The sequence below is a fragment of the Ambystoma mexicanum genome, chromosome 4p, assembly GCF_040938575.1.
Source record: "Ambystoma mexicanum isolate Mex_15411 chromosome 4p, UKY_AmexF1_1, whole genome shotgun sequence".
NCBI classification, from domain to species: domain Eukaryota; kingdom Metazoa; phylum Chordata; class Amphibia; order Caudata; family Ambystomatidae; genus Ambystoma; species Ambystoma mexicanum.
Genome location: NC_090927.1, coordinates 603,404,111 through 603,431,361, shown reverse-complemented (window position 1 = coordinate 603,431,361; position 27,251 = coordinate 603,404,111). Strand labels below are relative to the sequence as shown.

The 27,251-nt window shown below is 44.7% G+C and overlaps 1 protein-coding gene across 1 annotated transcript in view; it reads left to right on the top strand.

The window, feature by feature from the left end:
* The window catches only part of LOC138453376 (collagen alpha-1(IX) chain-like), a 254,517-nt gene that overhangs the window by 39,398 nt on the left and 187,868 nt on the right, over positions 1–27,251 (top strand). Inside the window, exons 2-4 of the mRNA XM_069606150.1 lie at positions 16,552–16,658; positions 19,577–19,700; positions 22,503–22,896. Of these exons, the coding sequence (XP_069462251.1) occupies positions 16,577–16,658; positions 19,577–19,700; positions 22,503–22,896 (600 nt within the window). The 5' untranslated portion in view covers positions 16,552–16,576. The remainder of the gene's footprint in view (positions 1–16,551; positions 16,659–19,576; positions 19,701–22,502; positions 22,897–27,251) is intronic.

Here is a 27,251-nt window from a genome sequence, read left to right as displayed (position 1 = left end):
AAGCACTACTTGAGAGGTTTGTTCCGGACGTTCCCTCCGGTTAAGCGTTTTCCACCGACGTGGAGCCTGAACATGGTACTGGCAGGGTTAATGAAACCAGCCTTTGAGCCAAAGGCCACATCGTCGATGAAGTTTTTATCATGGAAGTTGGCCTTTCTAATAGCTATAACATCGGCTAGACGGATCTCAGAGTTGCAAGCATTGGTCATAGACCCTCTGTATCTCAGATTTTTCAAAGACAAGGTGATTTTGTCAACAAGTCCTCGTTTCATCCCGAAAGTTCCAACGACTTATCATAAACACTCATCCATTGTCCTGCACACCTTCTTCGCGACCCCCTCATCAGCTGCGGAGAAGGTCTTACATACCTTGGATGTTAAGAGAGCTCTAAAATTTTACCTTCATCGAACACAACAACTTTGATCTACGCAGCAACTCTTCGTTGCATATGGGCCTTCGGCAAAGGGGAAGGCAATTTCAAAACAAGGACTGGCCCGATGGGTCTCGTCAACGATTGCCTTCTGTCATTCAGAAGCGGGGAAACCGCTACAAGGACGTCCGAGAGCTCACTCAACCAGGGCGACTTCGTCGTTGACGGCGTTGTGGGCGGGGATTCCACTGACAGACATTTGTAGGGCAGCAGCATGGTCAGTGCCTCATATATTCACCCGCCACTACTGCCTCGAATGACAGCATGCGGACGAGATACAAATGGGACGAGCAGTCTTGCAACATCTTTTTCAGTAAGGTAAGCCCTTTTCTTCGAGAAGGGTCTACGCTGGTTTGGATATGCATTTATATATGCATATATATATATATATATATATATATGTCAGAATATATGTATAGATGTAAACGCGTGTGTTTTATGTATTCTTTTATGGCTTATACGAATATTACTTGGTGCAGTACTGTGGCACGTTTTAATTTCGAATCTTATTTGATTGTGATTCACCTTTTGCAGGATGGGGTGGGTGCCGGATTGCATTTACACCTCCTCCCTTGTTTCAGGTTCACTGCTGTGAATTCTATTCTAAGCATGTGAATCCATGAAAGATCCAATGCTGGAGAAGGGAATAGTTTCTTACCTGTAACTCCATTTCTCCAGCATTGGTATCTTTCATGGATTCACATGCGCCCGCCGGCCTCCCCTACATGCAATCGTCTTGTAGTTCTTGTTTCACCCCGTTCTACTTTGGAGGGCGCGAAATCTGAAGGGAGCTACGGGGGCGGGGCTTTTATACCACTAGGTCCTAGTGGGCGTGCGTGCGCAGCCCAAACCGACGTAGATAGGACACAAAAGTGTCAAATGTTTTCCTATGGGAAACGGCTTTATAAGCTTACCGAGGGTTCCCAGTCAGTCGACGGGGAATAGTCTAAGCATGTGAATCCATGAAAGATACCAATGCTGGAGAAATGGAGTTACAGGTAAGAAACTATTCCCTTCCATTGCACCCTGTTCTTGGATCTCAGCCAGTGCCCTTGCTTGTTACATCTTACCAACAACTCGATTCATCCAGCCTGAGACTGGGTGCAAGATCAGCAAAAAGGCTTTGCTGGGTACCAAGAGCCAACATGGCTTCCTCCAGCTCTCCCAGTCGCCCTCATCATCTCACCCAGAAACCATGACACCTTGCCTAACACCACTTTTCTTGATATATTTCAGGTTCTACATATGCTTCCAACTTGGGATAAATGTATGCTGTTCTTCAAATTACATTGTTTCTTCTAATATAATATTCACCATTAGTCTCTATACCCATACAAAGATATCTGTGTGTGCTCCATTATCACCCAATAACCTGTACAGGAAGCAGTGGAATATCTTCCGCCTTTCCTATTGGTATATAACTGACTACATACAACAATTAGGCTTTTTCAAATGAAATTTGTGTAAAGCAGACTGTGGACTGCAAGTTCTTCATTTTCCCATATTAGCACATGGAGATGGTTTTAGGCCTCCTGTCAATCCGAATGTTCAGAATATAGTCAATAACTACTGGTATTGACTGAATTCTGAGCATTCTGTCTTCAAATCAGACAGGGTAATTTCAGGGTAACAATGTAATTTACAGGCAAGATTTCTTTCAGCATGACACTTCCACTGAGGTAGGACCTTTTTGGTTTGGTCTATTACGTGGTACTTTAGCGCCACCCATAAGCCAACAATATTGCAATAGAGTACTGATAGTGAGAAATGGCATATCAGGAGGGACATAAAACTTGCAGGTGTTGTTTGATTATTTGCCCACCCATTAACTGCCCATTTATTTAATGCATTTGTTGGTAGCGCCTAGGACCAGGAAGTATCACAGCGCTAGATTATATTGGTTACAGAAATAAGAGATAAAAAAGCAAAAGGAAAACAACCACACAGTACAGTATCAAAATAGGATGCTGGTTGAAAAGAAAAAGAAGCACTCGTTTACAGAGGAGTGCGGGGAACGGTATTGAGTTAGTCATATTTGTTAAACAGGGCAATTTCGAGTTTTTTATAGAAATTCAAGAGGGTTCATCCAGTAAGGATGTGGGGAGAGCGTTTCATAAGGTAGGAGCTATGACAGTGAAACTAGCACCTCAGCCTCTTTGTCTGGTGTCATAAGGGAGGAGGACGTGGAGGACCACAGGCAGGGTGGATGGTGTTTTTTGGATAGGTGCTTGGCAAGGTAGGAGCGGTGTTGTGAATGCACCGGTGGGTGATAGAGAGGATCTTAAACTCAATGCGTGCCTTGACAGGCAGCCAGCGAGCTTCAAGTCTCACCAGTGATATATGGTGGGATGTACTTAGGCCCCAAACTGCCTAAATGGCATTGTTTTGGATCATTTTTAGTTTAGCTGCATTTTTTAAGGAGGTTCCTGCAAAGATTACATTGCAGTAATCCAGTTCACTCCCTATGTTGGCTTTGGCAAGGGTGAGGTAACTCTCAGGGGAAAGGAATTTTCTGGATCGGTTAATGAGTTTAGTAGAGTAGTCTGCAGAGGAGGAGACTGCAACAACGTGCTTGTGCATGGAGAGTACAGAGTCAAGGTGGACTCCTAGAGTTTTGACAGAACTAGAAACAGGTGTAATGTTTCCATCGATAGAGAAGGAGGCGAAGGCCGGCTCAAGAAGTTTAAGGTGATGCAGGGAGCCTATTATAAGGAGCTCTGTTTTATCATCATTTAGGCATAGGTGGTGGGTGGCCATCCATGCCTGAATGATACTATAAACTCGGTTGATGTTGGTGGAATCAAGCTCATGGTGACCTGTGAGTTTGAGAAGTACTTGTGTATCGTCAGCAAAGTTAGTGTAGGGAATTTCAAGGTGTCCAGGTGGCCAAAGAAAGGTTTTGTGTACATATTATATAGGGTGGGTGAGAGGCGTGACCCTTAGGGGACCCCGCAGGGGACGGCGATAGGATTGGCTGCTTCCGACCCACCGATGATCCTTGAGTTTCATTAGCTCAGGAATGAGTTGATCCAATTGGCGCCGGCGCTATAGAGGTTGAAGGTGGAGGTGAGGTGGTGACATAGGATATTGCGATCTACAAGATCAAATGCTGTGGATAGGTAAATTAAAAGGAGGATGGCAAGATTCCCTGCATTGCAGATGCTGTCCAACTGAATCTTAAGGTCCAGGAGGGTTGTCTGGGTCTGAAACCTGATTGACGCATGCCAAGGAGGTTGTGTGTTTCCAAGTGGGTTTTTGAAGGATTTGGTGATTTTGAGAAAGGTCTCTTTGTTAAGCGTGGAAGTTTTTTTTCTCCACAGATGTTCTTGGGCTTGTTTCAGTTGTTGGAGGGTGGATAGTTCCTCTGTGAACCAATTATGGTTGTTCGTTTTTTTTGCTGTTGTGGTTTTAAGGGGGGTATGCAGATCGAGTGCATTAAGGAGGGTGGAATTCTAGGCAGCGAGGATAGTATCATGTTCTTTACTGACAGGTAGCAGCACCAGAGAGGTGCAGATAGTGGGTTCCAACATCTCTAAGGTGAGTTTGTGAGTGTGTCTCGCAGTGATGGAGGCGTGGATGTTAGCTTTGTGGGTTTTGATGGTGTTGATCACAAGGTTGAAATGGATCAGAGTATGATCCGAGCAGGGCACAGAGCAGATAGATAAGACCGTGGTTGGGAGGTAGATGTTAAGTATCCAGTCAAGGGTCCGGCCCTTCCTATGGGTGGGGACAGTGACAGCAGTAGGGTCATTTAGGCACAGGTTGAAGTCACCTAGGAGTAGGAGCTTCGTGCTAGGTTTGAGAATTGGAGCTATGACGGAAGGGATGTCCGATTCCGGTGTGCTGATGTTGTTGGGTTGGTGAGAGAGGAGGACGATGTTTACAGTGGTTTGAGGGCTGGGCCCAATTTTAGTGAGTAGAAGTTTGTAGCGGACAACATAGGGAGGGGTGCTATTTTAATGGGACTGTGGTTTGGTGATAATCGTGACTCTTTCACCTAAGTTATCTAACGTATCTGTTCTGAGGATAGAACAGCCATTAGGTAAGGCGGGAGACAGTGACGAGCTAGCTGCATCATGCAGTCAGGTTTCCGTGAATGCAAGGATATAAAGGTCATGTTCCAAGATGAGATGATGAATGTCTAGGGCATGGACGCAAATGGAGCGAGCATTGATGAGGATGCAGGCAAGGTGCTCAGGTTTGGTAATGGTGGGGCTGAGCAGTGTGGTAAGAGTGAGTGGCAGGGTATTGAATAAGAGAGCAGGAGGTGCAGACCTCCGGGAGTGGCAGTGGGATTGAGTGATTTCCTGTGGTCTCTGGTAGTGTATCAGTGATTGGGGCAGTTGTGCGAGAGTGGAGTCGCTGAAGTCTAGTTTCCCCTGTGCAAGCTCTCATCTGGGTGTTGGTGGTGCTAGGGGTTGAGGTGAAGCCACTGTTGAAGGTATCATCGTACTTATCTGGGGGTTGGTTGTGCTCATGTACTTAGTGAGGTATGTACAGGATCTGAGGCGTAGTAATCTGGTGTCCCCTGTGCAGACTGGGGGGCTGGTTCACAGGTGGGTGGTGGTTGTGTTAGAGGAAAATAGTGTGGTGCCATTGATGGCTATGGCATTAGAGGATGGGGTGAGAGGGGGGCTGTTTGTAGGCATGAGTCGTCTATCTGTAAAGTTTGGTGCCAGGGGTAAAGTCTGTGGGTTTAGTCCAATTGAGGAGGGGGAGGAACGGCATAGGGTGGGATAGGCAGATGCTTAGGGAGTCGGGGTGGATGGCTGAGCCTGCCTTGGGGGAAGCTTTGGAGGAGTGTGGAGAGCCAAAAGGTAAGGCACAGGGTAGAGACTTTTTCCAAGGGGGAGGTAAATGGCTGGACGTAGTAGATTGAGCGGGGGCTTGGGCACAGTCAGTGAGGCAGAGACGACTGACTCTGTTGGTGCTGGTGTCTGGGTGGAGGGCAGTGGGTGTGGTGCACGGTATTGGAGGCATGTGAAAGGGCAGCAGTGGTATGTTAATGGGCATGGGTAGAGGCAAAAGCATAGGTGAAGGTAGCATGGGATTGTGTTTAGGCGGCATGATCTTGCAGGCAGGTGATGGCGTGGGGGTAGTCTCTATGTTGTTCTAGGCGTCAAAGGGTGGGCAGGTAGGATTGCTTTCTAGGAAAACAATTCAGTCTGCTGAGGCACAGGTAGAGGGTACAATGTCAGCATTAATACATTAGGCACATGTACAGGCAGTGGGCGCAGTCTAGGCAACAATACATTTGGCGCAGGCAAAAGCACAGGGTACAGCCTAGGCATCTATGTAACACGTGGTGGTGGCATAGGCAATTGAGGTGAACCAGGCAGCGGTACATTTCGCTTGACTAAAAGTGGCAAGACTTTTGAGGTGGGCATCCAGATACTAGTAGTAGGCAGTGGTCTAAAATGTGCATCCCACAAGAGAGTAGTAGGTAGGGGCCAATAGGTTTAGTACTATCGTGGGAGGTAGTCACAAGAGTGGAGGTGACCTGGAAAAGTGGATTGGGAGGCTGCATGACTGCATGTGCCCAAGCCATGATAAAGCCCATGGCCATGCCAATCCCTATAGCCATTCCCAACAGTTCCTGCTCCTCCCCGCCCAATACACAAACACCTCCTCATGGGAACCCATTGTGCTTGCTTTAATCATGCCTTGCCATCACATTTTACACTTGATGGGCCTGCCACTGTTTTTTCAAAGCAGTCTTCTGAGAGTTGATGACTTAATTGGACTTGTAAACGCGCTTGAAAGTAATAAACATTTCTTAACCAGGTCTGGCTTCAGCCATTCTATTTATAAGCATAATGTATGCCCTTCACTGAAGTCCTTTTAAAAACCTGCACAGGCAAAGCCAACACTTTTGGCTTGTGTATAAGTGGTTGGCATTTGCCAGGCACTGCTGTTAGATGCCCAGGTACTCGCACCCAGAGGCGTTGCTAGGGGGGTCTGGCGGAAGGGGGCTATAGCCCGGGGTCTTTCGGTTGTAGCCCCGGATAAAAGCTCAGGAGCTACAACCAAAAGGCTAGCTAGCCCTGCGTGCCAATAGTCCTGACACTGGCTTAACCCCAGATCTTTTCCAGATCCAGCAACACCCCTGTTCGCATCATTTTGCACCTGCTACCATCAACTGCCAGTTAATAGACCTACGGCAGTGCCTGGCAAGTGCCTTTGCCATGCCTACGCAACATCCCAAAAAGGTTGACATTGCCAATGCCCGTTTTCCTCTGCAACATCTTATTGAAAACACCAAAGAGAGAGCTAAAACATGGGGAAATCTCTTCAATTTCCTATAGATGTCCCGTTCAGTTTTTCACAACGTCTAATACATGCTCATGTTAATCTGCTGTTGTTTAACCAAGTTGCAGTCATAATGCATCACTCATGGAGACAACTTTGTTTTTTAAATACTACAAAATCAAAGCACATTTTATTTGCTAAAATGGTTTGTCTATTTACTTTCCTTAGTATTAAAGTACAATGTTTTTCACCACCAAAACTACAAAACATGTAGTCAGAAGGGGTCATTATCGCTTGGAATAATGACCCTCTCCCAATTTATGGCTTTCGGCTTTGTCTCAGGCTATAACTTGGTGGTAGGTCATTATCCCATGATAATGACCCGTTCCCTCTCTCTATGAGGCTATATTATCTGTATGCATGAAAGCTTTCACTTCTACAGTTGCCTATGCTGGAGCAAATCTGAATGAGGACAGATCTACAGTATTATGGCCTTTGCACTTGCAAATTAGCCATTCAAGTTACTGAGATATATGAAAACCATATACCAGCCCAAGAGAAACCTCAGGTCAGCTGAAGGCCATCTTTTGGTTCAGCACCGAGTTAAACGCTCTCGAGGCTCTGGAAGGGCCTTTTACACCCAGGGAGCTAAGGCATGGAATGCATTGCCCATATCCCTGCGCAAGACAACAGATCTTCTTGCGTTTCGTAAGCAACTGAAAACGCATCTCTACTATTAGAGTAATCCCCTGCGGAGTCTCTGTTTCTCTGTACTCAGCTCTCTCGGCGCCTGGATGCCTACGGGCTTTGGCGCGGTATAAGCACAATAACATAACATAACATAACATAACCATGGTCGTCATGGTTGGACATTTTAAGTATTTCCTAAGAGATATTTGTTAATGAATACATGGACCACACAGTGGCATGAAAAGCAAATATAAAGATGTGTACCACAGCCTTTTTTTACTGCAATTTCTGTGTTGTATAACAATTAAAGATTACTGAAATGTTTAGCAGTGCTGGGTGTTACCAGATCATGTACGTTTCTCGTAAAGAACACTGTAGTTGGAGTGGTACCGCTAATGTGGTTTAATGTGGTTTCATCTTAAGAGATTGATTACACTGATGTTTTTAGAAATTAGTACCCGGCTCAGACAACAAAAGAAAAAGACTTACCTGTGGTTGGCTGGATTCCGAGTCTTAATGCATGGTAATCACGGAACAGCGGGCAGCTCACTCCCATCTTCGACAGCATTTTCAATCTGGAATGACCGCCATGGAAAGGGGAAAGGACTAAGTGTAGTCCATTCTCCCTGTTCTATGGCGGCCATTTTTTGGTTTCCTTTTTTTCAAGTTACTTCAATGGCCACCATGCTAAGGGAGAAGGGACTACATGTAGTCCCTTTTCTGCTTCCATGCAGCCATTTTCTTTGTTTACTATGGCCACCACGGAAAGAGAAATTGGACTCTGTTTTCTGTTCGTGGTTGCCATTTTTTTAACTTTTTTTTTCCAGCTCCAGAACGCAAAGCATCTCGTAGCCAGGAAAAAATAAAAACATTAGTACCCCGATCTAACGGGCTGGGTTACTAATGGCAATATGCCTCTCGACTGCAAGCCATTACCGCAGAAAGTAATGCCCTCGGGGCCTTCATTAAGACCCACGCGCTATGGGACCGAGTTTACAGAGCATAGCCAAGCATAGCGAGGGCCTTAAAGAAGGCCCCAGGGGCATTACCTTATGTGTTAATGACCCGCAGTCTGGGGGCATATTGCCTAAAGAATTTGTAGTGGAGAAGCACAACACCTAGGTCGAAGAACATTGGTATCACTGTCAATACCTTAGAGGTTGAACATACATCTTTGGAAGATTACTCTAATTTGATGAGGTTAGTTTCTTAGGCATACAAACAAATTTAAATACAGTTTCAGAAAAATTGCTTTATACTAATTGTAAGTTTTCTTCTTTATTAGATAATCTTGGAAGTTTATATCCTCTTCTCTTGAAAAAGGGTTTGTTGAGACGCGAAACGCATTGAGACTTCTTCATCACTGCATATTTAACACATCTGATTAATTATGCAGTTTAAAAGATCGATGGACATTTTCTGAGTTTTAGAATTAATTTGTGTTAGAACAACAGAATGCTGTTATACCTAGACATCATCTGTAAACATTTTTGGTATGTTATTATGAATAATTGAATGTTCTTTTTCTGTCAAAGCTTGTTGTTTAAATCATTTGTTGAGACACTTTGGCAATTGTGATTTGTAAAGTATTAGGATGCTTGCAGATTTTTTACATACATATCTAAAGAGGTAATATGAGAACATATCTCTTTAATCATTTTGGGAATGTTATCCCCTTGTGTGTGCTACATTGCTTATATATGATTGCTATGTACCCTATACTCACACCATGTAGCATTATGCACACACAATGCTGGTATTTGTGAAGACATGAGTAGTATGGCTGAACATGATGACTCTCACATTTAATTAACATAATATTTTCATCTGCCCATCATACTTAAGCACCCAATACCATGCTGGACTGATTCAACCACTCAGTGCCCTTTGGATAAACAGGAGACAAATTCCCTTTGCAGTAGTGTGGTAGAGATGCTCGATGGCTCACTGTGCATATATACACACTTTTCTGTATTAAACAAATTATGAAAAAACAAGACATAGTATTGCAGAGATGATATATTTATTAAGCTAACTTGTTCAACTAGTGCCACAGGCAATGGCCTGGAGTAGTAATCTCCTCAAGCACAGTTCTATGTACAGTATGAATACACGTTGTCCGCATTTACTTCTAGTTATAGGGGCATAGGAAAATGGGTCTTTCTTGAGTATAGTGTAAATAATATTCAGGTGAATACCGCAAGTGGTACACTTTATGCTTATTGTCCATTGGAAGAACAATAAATGATATGTGTGTGGTGGGTGGGATAAGGGCACTAAACGTCCAGGCTTCAATTTACAGTCTGGAAGAGGGGGGCTCCAACCACTCCTATGGACTTCTGCACAAGCTGAGGCCACCACCTGATTTAGAGGCAGAATGACCTCAAGCTAAGCTCATGGAAGCCCTGCTGGCTCCCTGCCCTGCTTCCTCCTCTAGCGACCTCCACACCAAGAATTGGCAACTTCTGATTGATTTACATGCAGGCAGAGGGATGTGAATGGTAAAGGCAGAAACACGGCTGTGATCTGAAGCACAGAGATGTTGTTCACTCTCCTTCCCGGGAGCAAGGAACCAGTGGGGCTTTCTTGCTCCTGGCCGTACGTCTGTATCTGTAGTAGAGAAATCCCCAAAGGTTCCCTGAGTCCAGGAAGGCAGTCTAAGATGCAATTTCTCTACCAGCCCTGAGCCGGTGGCACCCACTCTCTAGACCACTAGGAATCCACTTCTTGCTAGTGTTTCCACAGGTCCGATGACCAACAATGACTCTAGAAAACCTAAGCTGTACCTATGTTCGGAGGCCCGTGTTTTTCACAATTTTCTCTGTGGATTACCAGCTTTTCCCCCACTCAGTCCTCATAAAAGAATTTGGTGATGCAAATATTGAATTTGCCCCTACAAGGACTCAAACCTTATAAGTTTAGAATGTCCAAAAGGTGCCATTCTCTGTGCATGTTGCCTAGCACAGATGGTGTGTGGGTTTCGAAGATTGATGGCAACCGTTGCAAATTATAGATGGGTAAAGATGGCTCTACCATGGGGTTGGCCCAACTGAAAAGCCTAATGTTGCATCCTACGAGAGTGAGCGAGATGCAGATTTTGTCTTGCAGGTTTACGGGCTCAGCCTGCCTCGGGGAGAGCAAGGATTGCAATTCCTGATGGAAATATGGCTGGATGCATGAATCAGATCCCTCGCCAAAGCGAAAGCCTAGGAAGGTGCCTGAGAAATTTTAAATATGGTGGTACCCACTGATTGGGTGTCCAGCACATTTTGAATGGATGGAACACTGGGATTGGGTAGTTGAGAGACCCTTCACCTTCCAGATTCCTATTTCATCCAAGGAGCTGCACCCATACCGTGTTAATCATGGGAACTATTCCAGAAGATTGCAGAATCTCTGACAGACTGCATCTTTCAAAAAACACTTTCTGGCAGCAAAGCTCAGCCTGTGTTGGGAAAACACTGGATTTCTTCATTTCTCCGGAGAGAGGCCAAGTAGCAGTGCTCTCATCTCTTGACCTGACAGGCGCAGCTCTTAGAGGATCTTGCTGCCTGTCACTGTTTTCATTTATCAGGAAACCGTGCAAACACTGGACACCAAGAGCGGGGGTCACTAGAAGAGCCTATGGTCTGTGGTTCCTAAAAGAAAGTTTTTGGAAACCAGGTAGCATGGATCCACGCTTGTACCCTTCAGAAGCTTTGCTTGACTTGGTCAAACCTCTTACCCAGACTGACAAGAGGTGAGTCCACTTACACAAAAACAGCCAGCAACCTGAGGAGTCTGTGGAGGAGCCTGCAGACAGCTGTTACTTGGCATATAACGGGTCGAGCTTGCAAGGACACCAGGACTGGTGCCCTCACCTTCCCTCAATCTCTTGTGAGGACATTGGTGGGCCATCAACAAATTTGTGGTTATAGGGCAATAGACACTCCAAGGGACTGTATTTATAGCTGGTGTTTATTTTTGTATTGAAATTATACTTTTTCTGCAGCAGCAGATAAGGCACATATTTTCACAATATTTCTGTGATTTTATATATTAGTGTCTGTTCCCTTTCCCTATGAAGAGTTGCCTTTGACCTCTCAATGATAACTACCACCAGGTGAGTCAGGGAATGTTTGGGAAACACATGCTAAATGGAGAATTAGGGCCTGATTTACAAAAATGTTTTCAATAGGATTTTCCCATGTGTCTTTGCCCGCTCCGCGTATTCATGGAATTATAGAATTATAACTGCAAAGTAACCTAAGGCACAAGTAGCGCCCGGAAAGCCCACAACACGCCCCCATGCAAACCAAAACTAGAGACATGTACAAACCTTTGCACCTATCTTATCACCATCATCAAGCACTTAGGCAATATTGCAGGCCGTCGCCCTGCAACCGAGGCAGCACCCCGGTCGACACTGCGTATAACCCAACCTGCACCCCAATAATCTGCATACCATTTTGGATAACTCAAGGAAGCGGCCGGTAAACCTGCGTGCGAAATCACATAATTCAAGGCTGCACCATGCTGATCTGCATACGATCACCCCTAACTCCTAGTGACACCTTAACTATGTGCTGTCATCCCTAAACTGCTATGTAAACCTTACCATTGCGCATCGGATCCTATGGGCACAGTGCTCTGTGCCTCCCATCATGTGGTCGGTGAGTCCAGAAGGTTAGCGTGTAACTTTTCCCAAAGTGAAGTTGCACGTTGGATTTCAGAAATACGGTTAGGTTTGCGCTCGACTGGGCATGCAATTTCTTTGCGTGGCCCGTCCCTCAACACACCCACGTTCTTCCTCATTTTGCCAGGAGAATGGGGAATATGCCTGTTCTTCCCCCTATTTATTTCTCTGCGTGTAGGCCCATCCCACACTTTGCCAGGAGTGTCGCACAAAGCGCTTGACTACACGCAAAGACATGACAGACCCGTTCAGAGTCCTGGAAAAACAACAAAATAAGACCATGAATAAGGAAAAGGAGTCATGCACGCTGAAAAGTGCACAAAGTCCCTTTTCAGCACGCAAAAAAATCCATGAATCACGCCCATTGACTACCTGATTTGGGTTACTTGCTAGAGACACAGAATGCTCAGGATGGCTACAAAAGTTACAGCATGGAAGAGACTGGCAACTGCTGGCCAATTAGCCTGAAATTAGCCATTGGACACTGGGTATGCTACACTGTGTTATGTTTTGCTGTGCCATGTCATGATTTAAACCTTAGAAACATGTTTGTAATGTCTTGCCCTTCTGGGATCCAAGTGTTATTTTCCCTTAGCTAAATTCACATTAACTATAATCCTAGAATCTATCTGAATGCTACTGTACACACTTAATCACTGCTTTTAGGGGAGGGTGGGTAAATATGATGCCAGTTTTCCTTTCATACTAGCTGCTTAGGTAATTTACATTATGTTTGGCTTTAAATGTCTAATTTTAAACCGTGCTTGAAGCAGCCATAACATGAGGGGTAGCAAACCACTAAATATGCAAAAAACAAAAACGGAAAGCAGACCTCGAAATCTAATCAGTTAAGTAGATAATACATCTCGTTTTGACCTAACATTCGCATGTCTGTGACAAATCAACTTCCGGGGCACCAGTGGTCCAGGGATGAATATCCGTTTCTCAACCATCAATCAGCCCCATACCTATTACACCAGAAGGGATCCAAACAGATTGGAAACACAAGCAAATTATAAACCTCCTTGCTCAATGTTGGTAACATGGACGGAACGGCAGGATTATCTCTGCAAGGTCATGGATCGTTGGTTTGTTGCAACAGAGCGAACATTCAATTATTACTCAATAATAAAAGGGGCTGTCCAGTCAAGGTTGTATACAAATATATACTTGATTATTATCATCACAGCAGACAGTTCTAACAACACTTCGAAATACAACCCACCCTGTAAGGGAATGCAGAGGACAGTTTCAAAGAAGGAAAAGGGATGCACACTGGATACTGACAGGAGGGTAGTCTGGATGGTAAATAATCACATTAGTTCAAGGATACTTGGTTTCAATAGGAAGGGAGCAATGGGTCATAAAATGTCACGAGGGGCCTTCAGAGAAGGACCAGGGGGACAGAACCATGTACCTTGTGCTGTAGGAGTTCTTGGTGCTCGACAGGGTCAAGTCGGTTTCAGGGCGCTTTGCAGCTTCTGTGACAGAGTTTAACACAGGGGAGACAGCTGTGTGTATCAGGCGGCAGGCAGATCGGCGAGCAAAGCTGGATCGACGGCTGCAGGCTGGCCTACACGGTGGCTCAGGGTCAGCAATCATTGTCTCAGTGCTGGTCGGCGGTTATGAAGCACTGGTCGAGGCGTCGTGGATGGCTTTAGCGACCGCAGCATAACAACAGTCAGTGGTGCAGTTGTTGCACCTCGAGGGACACGACTGGCTCAAAGATGTCCTTTAAGGCGGATGTCGGTAGATGCTTGTCGATGCACTCCTCCTAGCTTCTTCACTGGGCTTGTGTAATGCTTTAAGGCGGATGGCCCAAAGCTGAGGAGAGTGTTGTATGCAGCTGCCTTATCATTGGTTTGGTAAAGAGACTCTCTTGCACTTCCCACCTAGGAATCTTTCTGCAGGGCCTAGCAGGGCATGCTGTGTGCTAGCTGGGCATTGGTTCTGGAGCTGCTGGAAGGTTCTCTGGATTTGGTATCTCCCTCTGTTCCATGGGAGATCTTTAGAGGAGGGATCTTGCTTCCCTCTTGTAAGTCTTGGCCTTCGTTCATTGGTGGAAGATGTAAGGTAAACTATACCGTCAGTCAATGCTGAGTTCTTCTTGTTACTCCTTGCAAAGTCCTCAGATGATCTGCCAAAAGAGGGGCTCAGCCCTCTTTAAAAGCGAAATGAGCCACAGTGATTGGTGTAGGCTAAGCCTACCCTAATGAAACAATCCTGGGTACCCACCAATAATTTTATGTATGTGTGAGGTCATAATAGGAGTGATTTGGAACAGAAAAGGTAAAGGGGTGAAAACATGTAATGTTAAGTCCCAGTCACCTTCCTGTCTGTTGTCATTCAAGGTGTCTCTCTGGTTAATGGAGCTCTCTGTGGTTCCCGATTAAAGCAGCAGGTCTCCCTTGAAGCTGGGGTGAGACCAGACTTCCTGTCTCTGTCAAACCACATACTCCACCTTCTGAATGGGGTCTCCCTGCAGAGTTGATTACTGTAAACACGCAGTCCCAGACATGATATTTCCCTGTCAATCGACAATGAAGGCGGGAGCTGGCATCAGGTTTACACAGTGCATTTAAAGGGTGTTGGGGTTTCCTGTCTCCTTTGTTAGCCTCTGCAGCCCGGCCCCATGTGGGCCTTTCTGAATTAAACTCTGATTAGTATTCAAATGCTGCCACCAGCTAGAGAGGTCAACAAAAGGACTGGGTGGATCCATGGAGCCTTTGTTAGTCTGTCATGCGTTGAGCATTGGAAAATGTGTGCAGATTAGGCCCACACACATTCTGGCGGTTGAACTATCCATCATTCGATTTCATTTAAAATGTCATACAAGCCCAGTCGAGCACACACCCACCGTGCAGATGGTCGAAATCCTCACAATGACGCCCTGTATTAACAGTACACAGTAACAGCAGCCCAGGGTGAGAAGGCTAGTTAAAGGCTGGATTATCTAAATTAATTCCTATAAATGCCAAGTCTCAAACTAGGAGGATTCTGGCCTCACACACCAATAGAACCATTACCTTAAAGGCACTATCAGGTCTCCAGAACCTCCAGGAAGGCTGGACTGGGCTTCTGCTCCCAAGGAAGCCATGGTTGTAATCCCACCATCAGATGAATGTGCCCATATTTTCCTCTCAGCTTTCCCATATATAGAATCTAGTAATTTGTTAATAGAATCTAGTAATTTGTGGCCGTTCTGACATAGGGGAGAAAGTAGAGGGGCTTTGCATACTGTGTTTCCTTGGGCATGGTTCTGTACATGCCTTAGCTCACCATGCCACTGTGGATTGCTCAAAGTCCTGCCATAAGAACTTTGCGCGCGAGCATAGGCTTTTGGTAACCATGACATAAATGAGGAAACCGAACAATTTGAGTCTTTTCCCTTACTTTTCATGGAGATTGTGTAAACTTGGCAAATCGGATTTCTGACATACAATCCCTCACACATGTTGTTGGAGGCCTAGGGAAGTATGCTTAAGGGCTTTGCGGTATGTGCTTTTTTGGGCATGGCTTTAACATGGCCAGGGTCACCATGCAGTGAGCAACTTCCAAACATAGCCTCGTTACGAAGAGAACACCTCCTCTCCAGCTATCTCACGTCTTGGTGCTGCGCCCCATAGAATACAGTTGAGTCCCATGATAGATTCGGAACAAGTGTACACGTAGCTCCTCTACGTTTTCCTTCTCATGCCTTCCTTAGTGTACTATCTATCCCTTGCCCTCATCCCAACTATCTACATGACTTTACTTCTCCCTATTACCACTGAATGTTCTATCATACTCCTCCTTTGCATCTCTGTCAGGCAAAGCTCTTCGAAGCCATAAACTCTGTGCGCTCTGAGGGCCACGGGCATGTGGCACGTTATAAAAATTAAAATAAATAAATAAACTATGGCAGCAGGCACTACACAAATACAAGATAACATAACATTAGAGGCATTCGTTATGTAACAATGAATTGCCCAATACTTTGCAAAGGGTGAGTCAGGCTATCCATACAACATACATTCACAAGGTAAAAGTCAAGGTACACCAATCGCTCTGAAGAAACCACACAGTGGCAATGGGTCTGTAAGACGCCGTGGGCATATAGCATCACAGCTGAAGTGATCCGGATCATTTTATTCAAGATTGAAAGACGTGAGATTTTGATGGGATTTCTTTAGTTGTTCTTTTCAAGCTAATATTTGGGGGTCTAAGTATGTGGAAACGTGTGCTTCTGCGACCGGAAGTGCCTTGTAGAGATGCTGTGTGATGTGGCAAGATGTGTACCTAGATCCCCGTATGCCCAAATGTCTAGTTAGCAAGCACTGGTGACAGAATGTCTTCATCCAGATGTGGCTTTGCAGCAGCATCTTACCCCCTACGAATGACTGAGGATACATGTATGAATTAAATGGACACCGCGGGAGTGGGGGTGGGGTGGTAGCTGCATCCCTGATTATTGTGATTGCTGTAGGACGTGTTAGAATTAAATGTGCGCTAAACATTGCTTTACCAGGTTCCTGAACTGGAGAACATTCACAATGAAATCCCTGGTACTCGCAGCTTTGGTCGCCATCATCAGAATTTCAAAAGGCCAGGATTTACAAGTACCGCCCGAAAGAGGTAGGTGTACCCACAGAATACAAAGGCTGCTTTACATATATCCATGTTCTGTTTTCATATCATAACACCTCTCTTTCTAGTATGTTTGCATACATGTGGACACCGTGTGCCAACTATTAGCAGTGCCAATAGGTATCTCGCAGTGTACAAATGGGCGTAATTTACGTGTGCATTTACTGGTGTTTTGCGCCATGCTGCACAGTATGGGAGCCGCTTCCAGGCAAGGCAGCGCATGGAAGAGAGGCAAAATGGAACCTCCCCCCCCCTTTCACCACGCTGGCTGGGCTATATGAAGGCCCACTCAAAGAAATCCATTTGTTAGAGATATTTTGTTTAGGTTGATACTCTGTTTAATTCACGACATTACTAATCTTGCCGAATTACAATTCCTTAATGGCGAATAAACTAGTAAAGGTGAGGTACATGTACATGATTATCAGCGCTTGAATTCCATTGTTGACTGCCTCTCAGCCAATCAGACTGCTCAGCGTGGGGTCAATGATTAACCCCAGAGCGTGGCCACCTGCTGAAGAGCCAGACATGGCTGCCTGTCAAATGAAAGCAGCTGCTCATCTTCCTCAATGCTCCTCCCGGCCTTTGGTACTGATAGCTCAGGATAGGGATAGGGAAGGGGCGGTAGACCGCTGCAGAGGGCGTGGTTAAAGATCTGACGCGACACTGAGAGCAAACACACACATAGCGAGGCTAGCCCTACTAAGGCCCCTTGAGTAGTGTACCTTAAATAACGGTTTACAAAGTTGTTTATTTGGAATAAAAACAGACCACTATCTGGCTCCTTCAGTCAGCGAGTTATGCTAAAGGCTACCACCCGCAGCGTGAGTCCTCCTCGGCTAGGATCGGCCATTAACTCTGCATCTGTGACAGCAAAGAAGAAACAGAGCCAATAACCTAACCTACCTAACCACTTGAACCAAACGTACTTAACGCTGTGTGAGGGTAGGTGGGAAAATCGTCCGGAGGCCCCTTTGGACTGGAAGGGCTTTCTCCCAGTTGCCCCCTTGTTTCTGGCCTCTCCTCCAGAGAAGTGGAGACAACCTGCGGGCCAAAGGGGAAGCCCACTATGCCAACTGCACCTCTATGGCCCCCTTTGGGGGCTGGTGCAGCTGCTCACTTCTTCCTGAATTCCTCCTCCATAGTCTTTTTATCTCTCAGTGCAGGTTTGCTCTGTTTGTGAGACCCGCCACTGCAGCTCCTACCCACCGGGAACGAGAGCTGCCTCTACTGAAGCAGAAGGAGAGGACTGGCTGTTACAGGTCACCAGCACCAGGGTAGGAAATGGGGTGGAACAAGACTGAGCTGAGCTCCTGTGCAGTGTGTCTTGATGGAGTGCCGTTCCGCCCCGAGGCCAAAACTCCATAAGGCTAAGCTAGCCCAGCCTAGCAGTTGCAAAAAGTTGCCCCCGAGCAGGAGCTCTCACCTCAAGCAGGATTCAGAGGGGTTGGCAAGACCACTGAATATTTAAATTATTACAAGCTCCGTGCAGCCCAAACGTCACATCGTATGTCGCCAAAGTGTTCAAATGGCTATATATGTGTTCGGATTTACAGACATGTTTGTGTTATGGTGAGTATTGGGACTAATGAAAAAAGCACAGCGATGCTGATTCAATTTCCAGGCATATTTCAAATGTAAAATGTGATCATTCTTACGTTTCTAAAGTACCATTTGCTTTCACTCAAATCGCCAGTTTTGGTTTCCCTGAAGAGATAGGGTGCTGCTCTACTTTAAACCACCACAGGAAGGGGGCGGGGTCGCAGAGCACATTGTTTCCATTTCCAGAAGTCGTGAAAATCCCAGTGTGTGTGAGAGTGTGTGTGAGACTATGCGCTCTCCCTTTCCTTTTGAACTTTCAGCACTGCGCTCTTCTTACTCATTCTTGCTCCCCTTCAGGGAGGCAGGGTGCGCAGGAAATGCTGTGTGCAATGCACTTTGTGGCGCCTGCACCTAAGGGTTCTAGTACCTTTTAATTGCCTCATGAGTTGATGACAATGTGCTAATTGCTGTATAGACCTTGCAGGGATCTACATTGCTCAGAATAATTGCCCTTTCCTAACTCACGGCACTCAACTTAGAGTCAGGCAATTTTGACTCAAGCGGCAGTCTTTAAGGCTTATCCTATATTATAATATCATTTTCTGTACTTTCATTGTTATATGAAACAAAAATAAGCCTCTTTCAAAGTTTTGGAATATTATGCTGTATCAGTACCCAGCGAGGGACAATCAGATTGTTACAATCGATCTGATTGGTCCTCGCCAGGTACTTACCAGCCTGACAAGGCTACGGTTGCTGCTCCTTCCCACCCGCGATTGGCCGCCATGGAACGGCCATTTTGTTTTCTTTTTTTCCCTATTTTTCTAATGTTCGCCACGGAACGGGAGAAGGTACTACATGTAGTCCCTTTTGACGTTCCATGCCGGCTATCTTATTTGTATATTTTTTTTGTTACTCTTTTCAATGGCCACCATGGAAAGGGATAACAGACTTCAAATACCGTTCCATGGCGGCCAATTTTGTTTGCTTTTTTGGCTGCGAAACTGAATAATGATGATTTTAGTACCATGGAACCACAGGCCGCAGTACTAATAGCAATAAGCCCCTCGATTGGAGGGCATTTCCGCTTCAGGAAATGCCCTGGGACCTGTGTTAATGGGCCCCGGGGCATTACCTGAAGTGGTAATGCCCCCTCAACTCAGGGCTTATTGCTTAAATTAAAGCTTGTTTTACTGTTTGTCAGTGTATTTCATACAGTTATGCCGATGTAGTGTGTGCTACTAATAATCACAGACAGTGATTGCAGTACGTAACCCTACATTTTCTGTGGACATTCGTAAATAAGTTACCTTCGGTTAGCAACTTTGCTTCAAGTGCTAAGAACAAATATCATTCTTTTGCAGTGTTTGATCTTCTTGAAGAATTTAGGTTGTCTTCTGAATCATCTGTAAGCACAGTTGAGGGCTCAAATGTAAATGCTTCAGCTTTCCGAATAAATCCAAACATTCATCTCAAGAAGAAGACAAGGTATGGAATAAAATAAAGATATACACGGATTCCAGTTATTTCCAATATTCAACCTGTATTTTGTACAATGTACTGTACTGTGCATGTTAACATAGTCCCTCATTATATGTTCTGCGGTTTCTCGATTTTTGCAAATCTGTTTGCATTATTTTACTATTTTGTTTTCAGTCAGTCTCACCCTCATTTTGTGGATGGAAATTGTTTGTATACAGAAGCGTTTCATACCGCTGCAGGAAAACAAAATGGAGATTCCAAAAAGGCTACCCAGTCTTTTGCTCACATCACCCCTTGTACAGATCAATGAGTGTTGTTGCTGCACACTCACAGCTGTCACAACCAAGGTTAATCTATGCCAATGTGCACCCTACACGACAGAAACCCACTTCAGGCAAGGACAGTGCACAACCGATCCTTAAAAGAAGCAAGTACACAATGTTTGCTGGTTGCTAGTGCCTTTAAGGGTCCATCCTACTTCTATCATTAGAGCTATTGGTGTTTCCCCTCCTATCAAGCATCTTTTGTAAGACAGGCTTCCCTAGTAACCCATGGGGCAAATCCTCAATAATATTCTATCAGGCCCTTCTCCATGGGGGACTAGGTCTCTATTAGAGGGTTTCTTACATATTCAGAAAAGTGAGCACCCTGCATTTCATGTGGAGCAAAAATGTTGGTGTCTGAGGGGATTCATTTCAACAATTGTCTACCTATTCTGAAGTTTGGTTTATTTAGTGGTTTATTTGGTGTGAAATACATATTAAATTCGTCCTACAGAATTACAATGATTATATAAAAATGCCACCAGTGTTTCGTGGATTAAATCAAAATAGTGTAGTTGGATCAAATATAAGTGCCTAACACTTAGTAGTGGAACAGAGTGTGCAATAGTTTCTTACAAACCCAATTGTGAGCCATAGAAGACAGACTAACATCAACATTTAATACAATCCAGTGTGAGATTTACAGCAATGCGCTTTAACCCTGCTGTGTAAACAGATTACGTTCTCATCGTTGGAATTATTCCTTTTACAGTTCAAATGATACTATAGGGCAGGTGTTCTTGTTGTGCGTCTCTCACACAAGCTTTTGATATATGTTGCGGCTGACTTAGTCATTACGATTCAGGCCATGCCCCCTTCATAACGTCTGCACTGGCAGTCACACAGGCTATGTCAACCACCCCTATGTCAGAGGGGTGGACATGGCCGGTAACAACCAGCCAGACGGAGCTTAGGCAGGCTGTTACTGCCCATGTTTGCCCCCCCCCGACAAGGTGGTGATAGCCATTCATCATGGGTGCACATGTATTTTTTGTTTTGGGAGATTGGCTGCACATATTGCGCATTGCCAGTCTCCCAAGGGGTGGGGGGTGGCAGCCGCCATAGGAAAAGGGACTAAGTCTCTTTTCCATTTCTATGGTGGCTGGCGGGAGGAATGCCGGCACCAGAGCACAAAGCTCCAGTCCAGCAGCTAAGTGGGGAGGAAAGGAGAGGGGGGGTAAGTTTTGTTTGGGGAGGGTGGGGGCAACAGGGAGAGACTCCCTGTTGCCTTTCCCCAATCAAGCTGTCACCACCCTGGTAAGGGTCTTGTGTGGCTGGAAAGAGCAGTGTTTTCTCACCCGCTCTTCGAGCCACCAGATTGGCTTAGCACACTATCCTGGCTGCAGAAATGACTTCATGCTCCTTGGTTATTATTGGTAAGACAAATGTCCACTTGACATTGACATAGGTTTGCCATGAACACATCCCCCTTGCCCACAGTGCCCAAAGGGAATGGTAGGTCATAGAGGAGAATTTTGTAGAGGTAGCATGTATTTTAATCCACAACAAGGATTGCTCCGGGGTAATATGCTTGTCCTGGGATCGAAAGGGTTAATGAAAAACCGTGTATTGTCTTGTGGTTAAAAACTGGTGGGGTCCAATGTCCAATAATAAGACACAACAAATACTAAAGAGGAATTATAAGGAGGACTTAGGAAACCATAATGTCTAGCCGATAACAGTTTTTGTGGTATGCCTTCCACCATGTTCTCTTCATCTCTCAACCATTACCTGGTCTTCTGGAGGTCATAAAAGGTCACATGCATATGCTTCTATTTTCCTTCTGAATGCCTTAATTGTGTTGTTTATTACTTGTGTTGTGGATTAAAAGGACGCCTTGCAAAGGAACACAATGAACATAGCCATCGGTGCTATATGAGAGAACTGGCACCCTTTGTACATCCAGAGTAAGGGTATAGACCAAAGTGGGAAGACATAAAGGACAATAAAGCCACATCAGTACTCGCGCTCTGAAACACCTGTGTACGAGCGCGATACAAATAAAATATCAATTCAATTCAATTCAGTCTCTGGTTCCCATGAGAGGGCGGTATCCTGCATAAAAGGCATACACTATGCATTTAGGTAGAAAGGTCATGTACAGGCAGCATGGTGGTTGAAGCGAGCATTGAGGGCTACTTGCAGCCTGTAGGAACAGGAAATCTGTAAGGAGTGATGATAAATAGTCAGACCACCAGGGCCCTCAGTATAGTGCCTTTATTTGGACTCCATGTATAGAGAAAGAAAAACAGTGGAGCTAACCCTGGTAAGGCAAATGTGTACTTTCACCTGAAAAGACTGCAACAAAAAGTACAACTTTTTGGAAGTTTAGTGAGATGGTAAGATTGCAAAATGAGAATCAACAAGTCAAATATGTGCACTAGACATCAACATTGTGTCTGCATGGTATGCAAATCATGCTTGCTCATGTGTATCTTCTCCTTATTTTACCTTGGCTCTTGACACATCTATCCTTTTTCCATAGCTCTGTCTACCCAGGTGGACTGCCTGCAGATTATTCTGTCATCGCTACATTTAAGATGTTGAAAGACACTCCAAAAAGGCATTGGAATCTGTGGCAAATTAATGATTCCGATGGTAACGAGCAAGTTGGGATTCGTTTCCTAGGAGACTCAAAAACCTTGGATTTCTTTTATGCTACCCCGCAGAAGACACTCATGTTTAGGACTTTCAGTGAAGTGGGCATGCTGTTTGATGGTTCATGGCACAAATTCGCACTGAGTGTGAAAGGCGACCGGGCCAGATTGCTCATTGATTGCCAGGAGGTCAGCGCTGTTCCTCTAAACGAGCAAAGTCCGGTGAACAGGAATGGATATACATCAATTGTCAAAAGATCTGTTAAGGAGTCATCTGTCTCAGTAAGTAGCTACCATTTGTGATTTGGGGTCCATACCTTCAGATTATATACGGTTCCTCAGAAAAATGTTTGAAAATGTGAATGCCTGACGAACTGCTCACCAACGTTCTCCTTAATGGAGAGTCGTGTGCACGGTGGGGGATTGATTGTGTGCTTTCAGCCCCTTCTGGGCAACTTAGTCAGTTTCTCTACTTCCACATACTAAAGCCTAAGGGCACATTTTATAACTGGAAAATGAAATATATTGAGGCAATATTCAATGAGGCGGCCTCCCCTCCCCCAATGTAAGCGCCTGAGCAAATTAGGGGTCTATTAGTGCTGGCCAGTAGTGCTGTTACTGGTAGTGTTGGCCTGCCGTTGAGGTGAATACCACCATTAGCACCTGCAAAGAACAAAGGACTGCTATGGGCTGTTAGGAATGACAAACAAACTATAAGTAAACCTTCTGTGGGATCCCTTAAGCCACAAATCAGTTCTTCTTCTTTGATCACCATGATGTCATCAACAATGAAAAAGGAATGTAGAAGTAGGGCCTGGCTTGAGGGATCAATGCATAAGGTTTACATTCTGCTCTACAGTCTTCTAAACACCTGGGTGTGATCTTCACGGGTGCTTAGGTGATTTGTGGTAGCAGGAGAGAATGGGGCGGTTGGCAAGCCGAGCCTCAGACAGCTCAGAATATGGGCTTGTACTTGTAAATACAGCCCACGCTGAGAGCATTCTGATTGGCCAGCTCCTCCCGCCTCAGTGCTTATTTGTGTTAGTGACTGAGGAAGTCTGTGTGAAGTGAGAAGGTGCAGAAATCAAGACTAAATTATGGAAGAGAATAGAAGTTGAATGCAAAATGTACATCAACTAAATAGGCTATTAAGACTGTCAGGTATGTCTTGGAGTAAAACATATACTTTGACAATATTGATTCTCAAGATACTTTCCTTCCTAAGATCCCTCACCAAATGCAAAACATTTTCCAACAATGAAACACCAAAGAGGGAGGAAGAATAAGACTTCTGGATTGTTGCCCAATCAAGACCAGTCAACTGCATTAATAAACTAATGGGCACCGGGGTTCTGACAATAGCAGTACTCGTGTCTTCCTCCCAAGAGTTGAAGTTCCCAAAACTATTAAATACGCACTGGTTACACAATGCCTAAAAGGACATATAGGCACAAAAGATCTGGTTGAAAGTTTGATCAATTTACAAACTCTTTTTCATTAGCAAGTGGATTGATGAGCAGGTCACTTACCAGCTGGGGCACAATTAAAAATGTAATGACATCTTGCCTGATTCCCAATCTACTTTCAGATTCCTCAGCGAGAGCAAACTACCCTAGTGAAAAGAATAACACACAATGAAAAGCGAAAAGAAAAGAAAACCATGTAATACTCCAAGATATGGCCAATAGTTTATTTATTATCATACTGAATTGTATGTATTTATTTATTTGCATGCTTATTTTTACTAAGCACACTTGCATAAGGTAGTTGTAGTGACAGAAAGGAAACACTAATACAGCAACAATTGAACACTATCTTGAAAACATAAACTGCAGACACCAGAGTGTGTTTCTTGGACTGGATGTGCATGTCTTATCATTATACAAATATTACGTGGTAATCTACAGGTCACAAAAGGTAACTCACATATACTCGCCAATACTACAATCATCCAAATTGGGGGATACTCACTTAAATTACTATTGCTCTCCTGAGATATTACAGTGCATTGTAGCAGGGCTCGGGGTGGGTGCACAGCTAATATGTAATCTGACATATTTAGGAACTTATTCCATATACAACAGACCATTTAATCCACCCCATGTTCCCCTTTCTGTATTCTGAAGTCAGGCTCCCCTTCACCCCATCACGTTTCCAGTCTGCTAGTTTGGGGGTGGCAGATTGTTTCTAACATAACGCAACATTACTTTTGGCTAATACAAGACCAAGCAAAATGAATGTTGGCATCAGTTTATCCTCACGCTGGGGTGAGTACAATCCCAATAGCCCACATTTAATCTCTTTTACCCAGCTCTTCTGTTAACCCTGAACACGCCTAGCATTCGACAGCTCCACCAAATATGTATAAAATAACCCATTGTTAGTCGGCTTCTAGGGAATTCCGCCGCTTCATCTGTATTCAGGTATTTCATTTTGGCGCAGGTCAGATGAGCCCTTTCAAGGAATTGATATTGAATGGGCGGGAATCTGGCATTAGGGGAGCCTTTCTTTGTGTCGCCACGTGCCCTACCCCATTCGGTCTCTGATGACACCCTCCCAATGTCGCGTCCTCACTTAGATTTGATTGCAAGAGTCCTGTCTAGTTTCGGTTTCCATTTCACGCAGACTTTAAATAACGTGGACACCCTCTCTCTGGCATTGCCTAGTGTAGATATTTGGTTAATTTGGTGTACGGTTTCTGTGGAAAGTGCGTGCAAAATATTGGGAAAAGGCCAGGAAATGGCTGCTTCCAATTTCCATTTTTAACAAGAGTCTGCAAAGCCTATAAACTAACCATTAGAAACACTTGTGTACAGGCGCGTTATAAATGACATATCATATATCATCTGTCCAATGTTTACTGGTGTTTTCACCATCTGAGATTTTGCTCCGATGAAGTAAGGTCAAATCGGAGAGAGTATATCACCCTCGGTGGGCGTGGACTGGATGTAAACGACCGTATGCAGTTCTGTTTGTGCCACACTGATACAGATTCAGCGCAATATATTGAAGGATTCTTGCATTTTGATGGATTGGCCCTTAGATAATACGGGAATATTACGCAGGTGAATCAAGACAACTATTGCCTTAGACAGACCCTTGATTGGGTCAGGTTCATCTTGCTGGAACCAAGGGGTCACCTAGTGTATTTGTAATAGGACAAGAAATTCAGTGCATCTATTCCCCCTTGGTCATGATGGAGTAGCAGAGTTTTCAGCCCGAAACTGGCTGATTTGCCTTCCCAGTAGAGTTTGCGTAAACTGCAGCCTAGCGTGTCAAAGAAAGAGTTGGGGATTTCTACCATCAGGCATTGAAAGTAATTAAGAGCTCTGGGGAGGAGTATCATTTTGGACATGGGGAATCTTAGCTAGAAATCAATAGATTTCTCAAAGCTGGGAAGCAGCTCTGTGACATTCTCTTCAACTATTCTCTCCTTTAAAAGGCTTACTTTGATGCTGATGTATTTGAACTTCTCACTACCAATTTGCAGGGGCTAATCGGCTAGCCATTTGGCCTTAACACCAGGCAAAGGATATAAAATTCATTTGGACAGCTTTATCAGTAGGCCTGATAGTGCACCAAATCTTTCCACTGTTTGAATACGATATTTGGTATGTAGTAATAGGTAGATATTTGTTATCTAGTAATATGTTGTCGGCATATAACCAGCTCACGTGTTATTGTGCCACAGTGATTCGATCATCTGCACATTTATTTCTGATTATGCATGTTAATGGTTCTATAATTAATGCAAAAAAACTGTTGTGAAAGTGGGCAGCCTTTCTTTTCCCCTATTTATCGGCCATCTCTCTGATGCATTCCTGTTTCTCTTAATCCTAGGAGTGACAAGGTTTATAGTAATGAGATCCGTTTAATGAATTCTGGGATCAGCCCAAACCTTTACAGGGTCTCTCGCATACAGCACCAGTCTATCAAGTCAAAGGCCTTATGGGCATCTAGGCTTTTTATGGCAAACATTTGTTAACCCTTACTGAGTTGTTCGATCAATAGGAACAGCCTATGTAGGTTTAATAGGTTGTTCCTTCCCAGCATAAAGCCGGCCTGGTCATGATGGATAAGGCTAGTGACAACTTTTAGCAACCACTTGGCAGGAACATTCCCAAGCATGTTGTTGTCCACATTTATCATGGGCAGTGGTCGATATGAACCGCAGTTTGGTAAATCTTGGCCAGCTTTGGGAAGGAGCACAATCCTCGCCTCCCGTAGTGATTCCGGCAGTATGGCATTTTCCAGTGCCTAATATGTCCTTAGATTCTTTGTGTACCTCTACTGGGAATCCATTGCTTCTGGGAGTCTTCCCTTTCTTCAAATGATTAGTTGCTCATTTAATGTCAGTCAGGTCATGGGTTGCTTCCAACACCTCCATGTCCTGTGGTGCAAGCTTGGGTACATTAGCCTGTTCGAATAGTGCTTTGTCGGGTACCATGCTGAATGTAATATGGCAGATGTGTTCATCTTGAGTTGAAACCCCAACTACTAAGGATGTTCATAAGGATTGCTTTATAACCCCTACTTCTGTCTGCGTTGCCCATCTTCATAGGCCAAACGACGTCAGCAGTTAGCAAAGTCTGAAAACCTTAGGTGATCTTTAAATCCACCATATGTCTTCAAGGCCA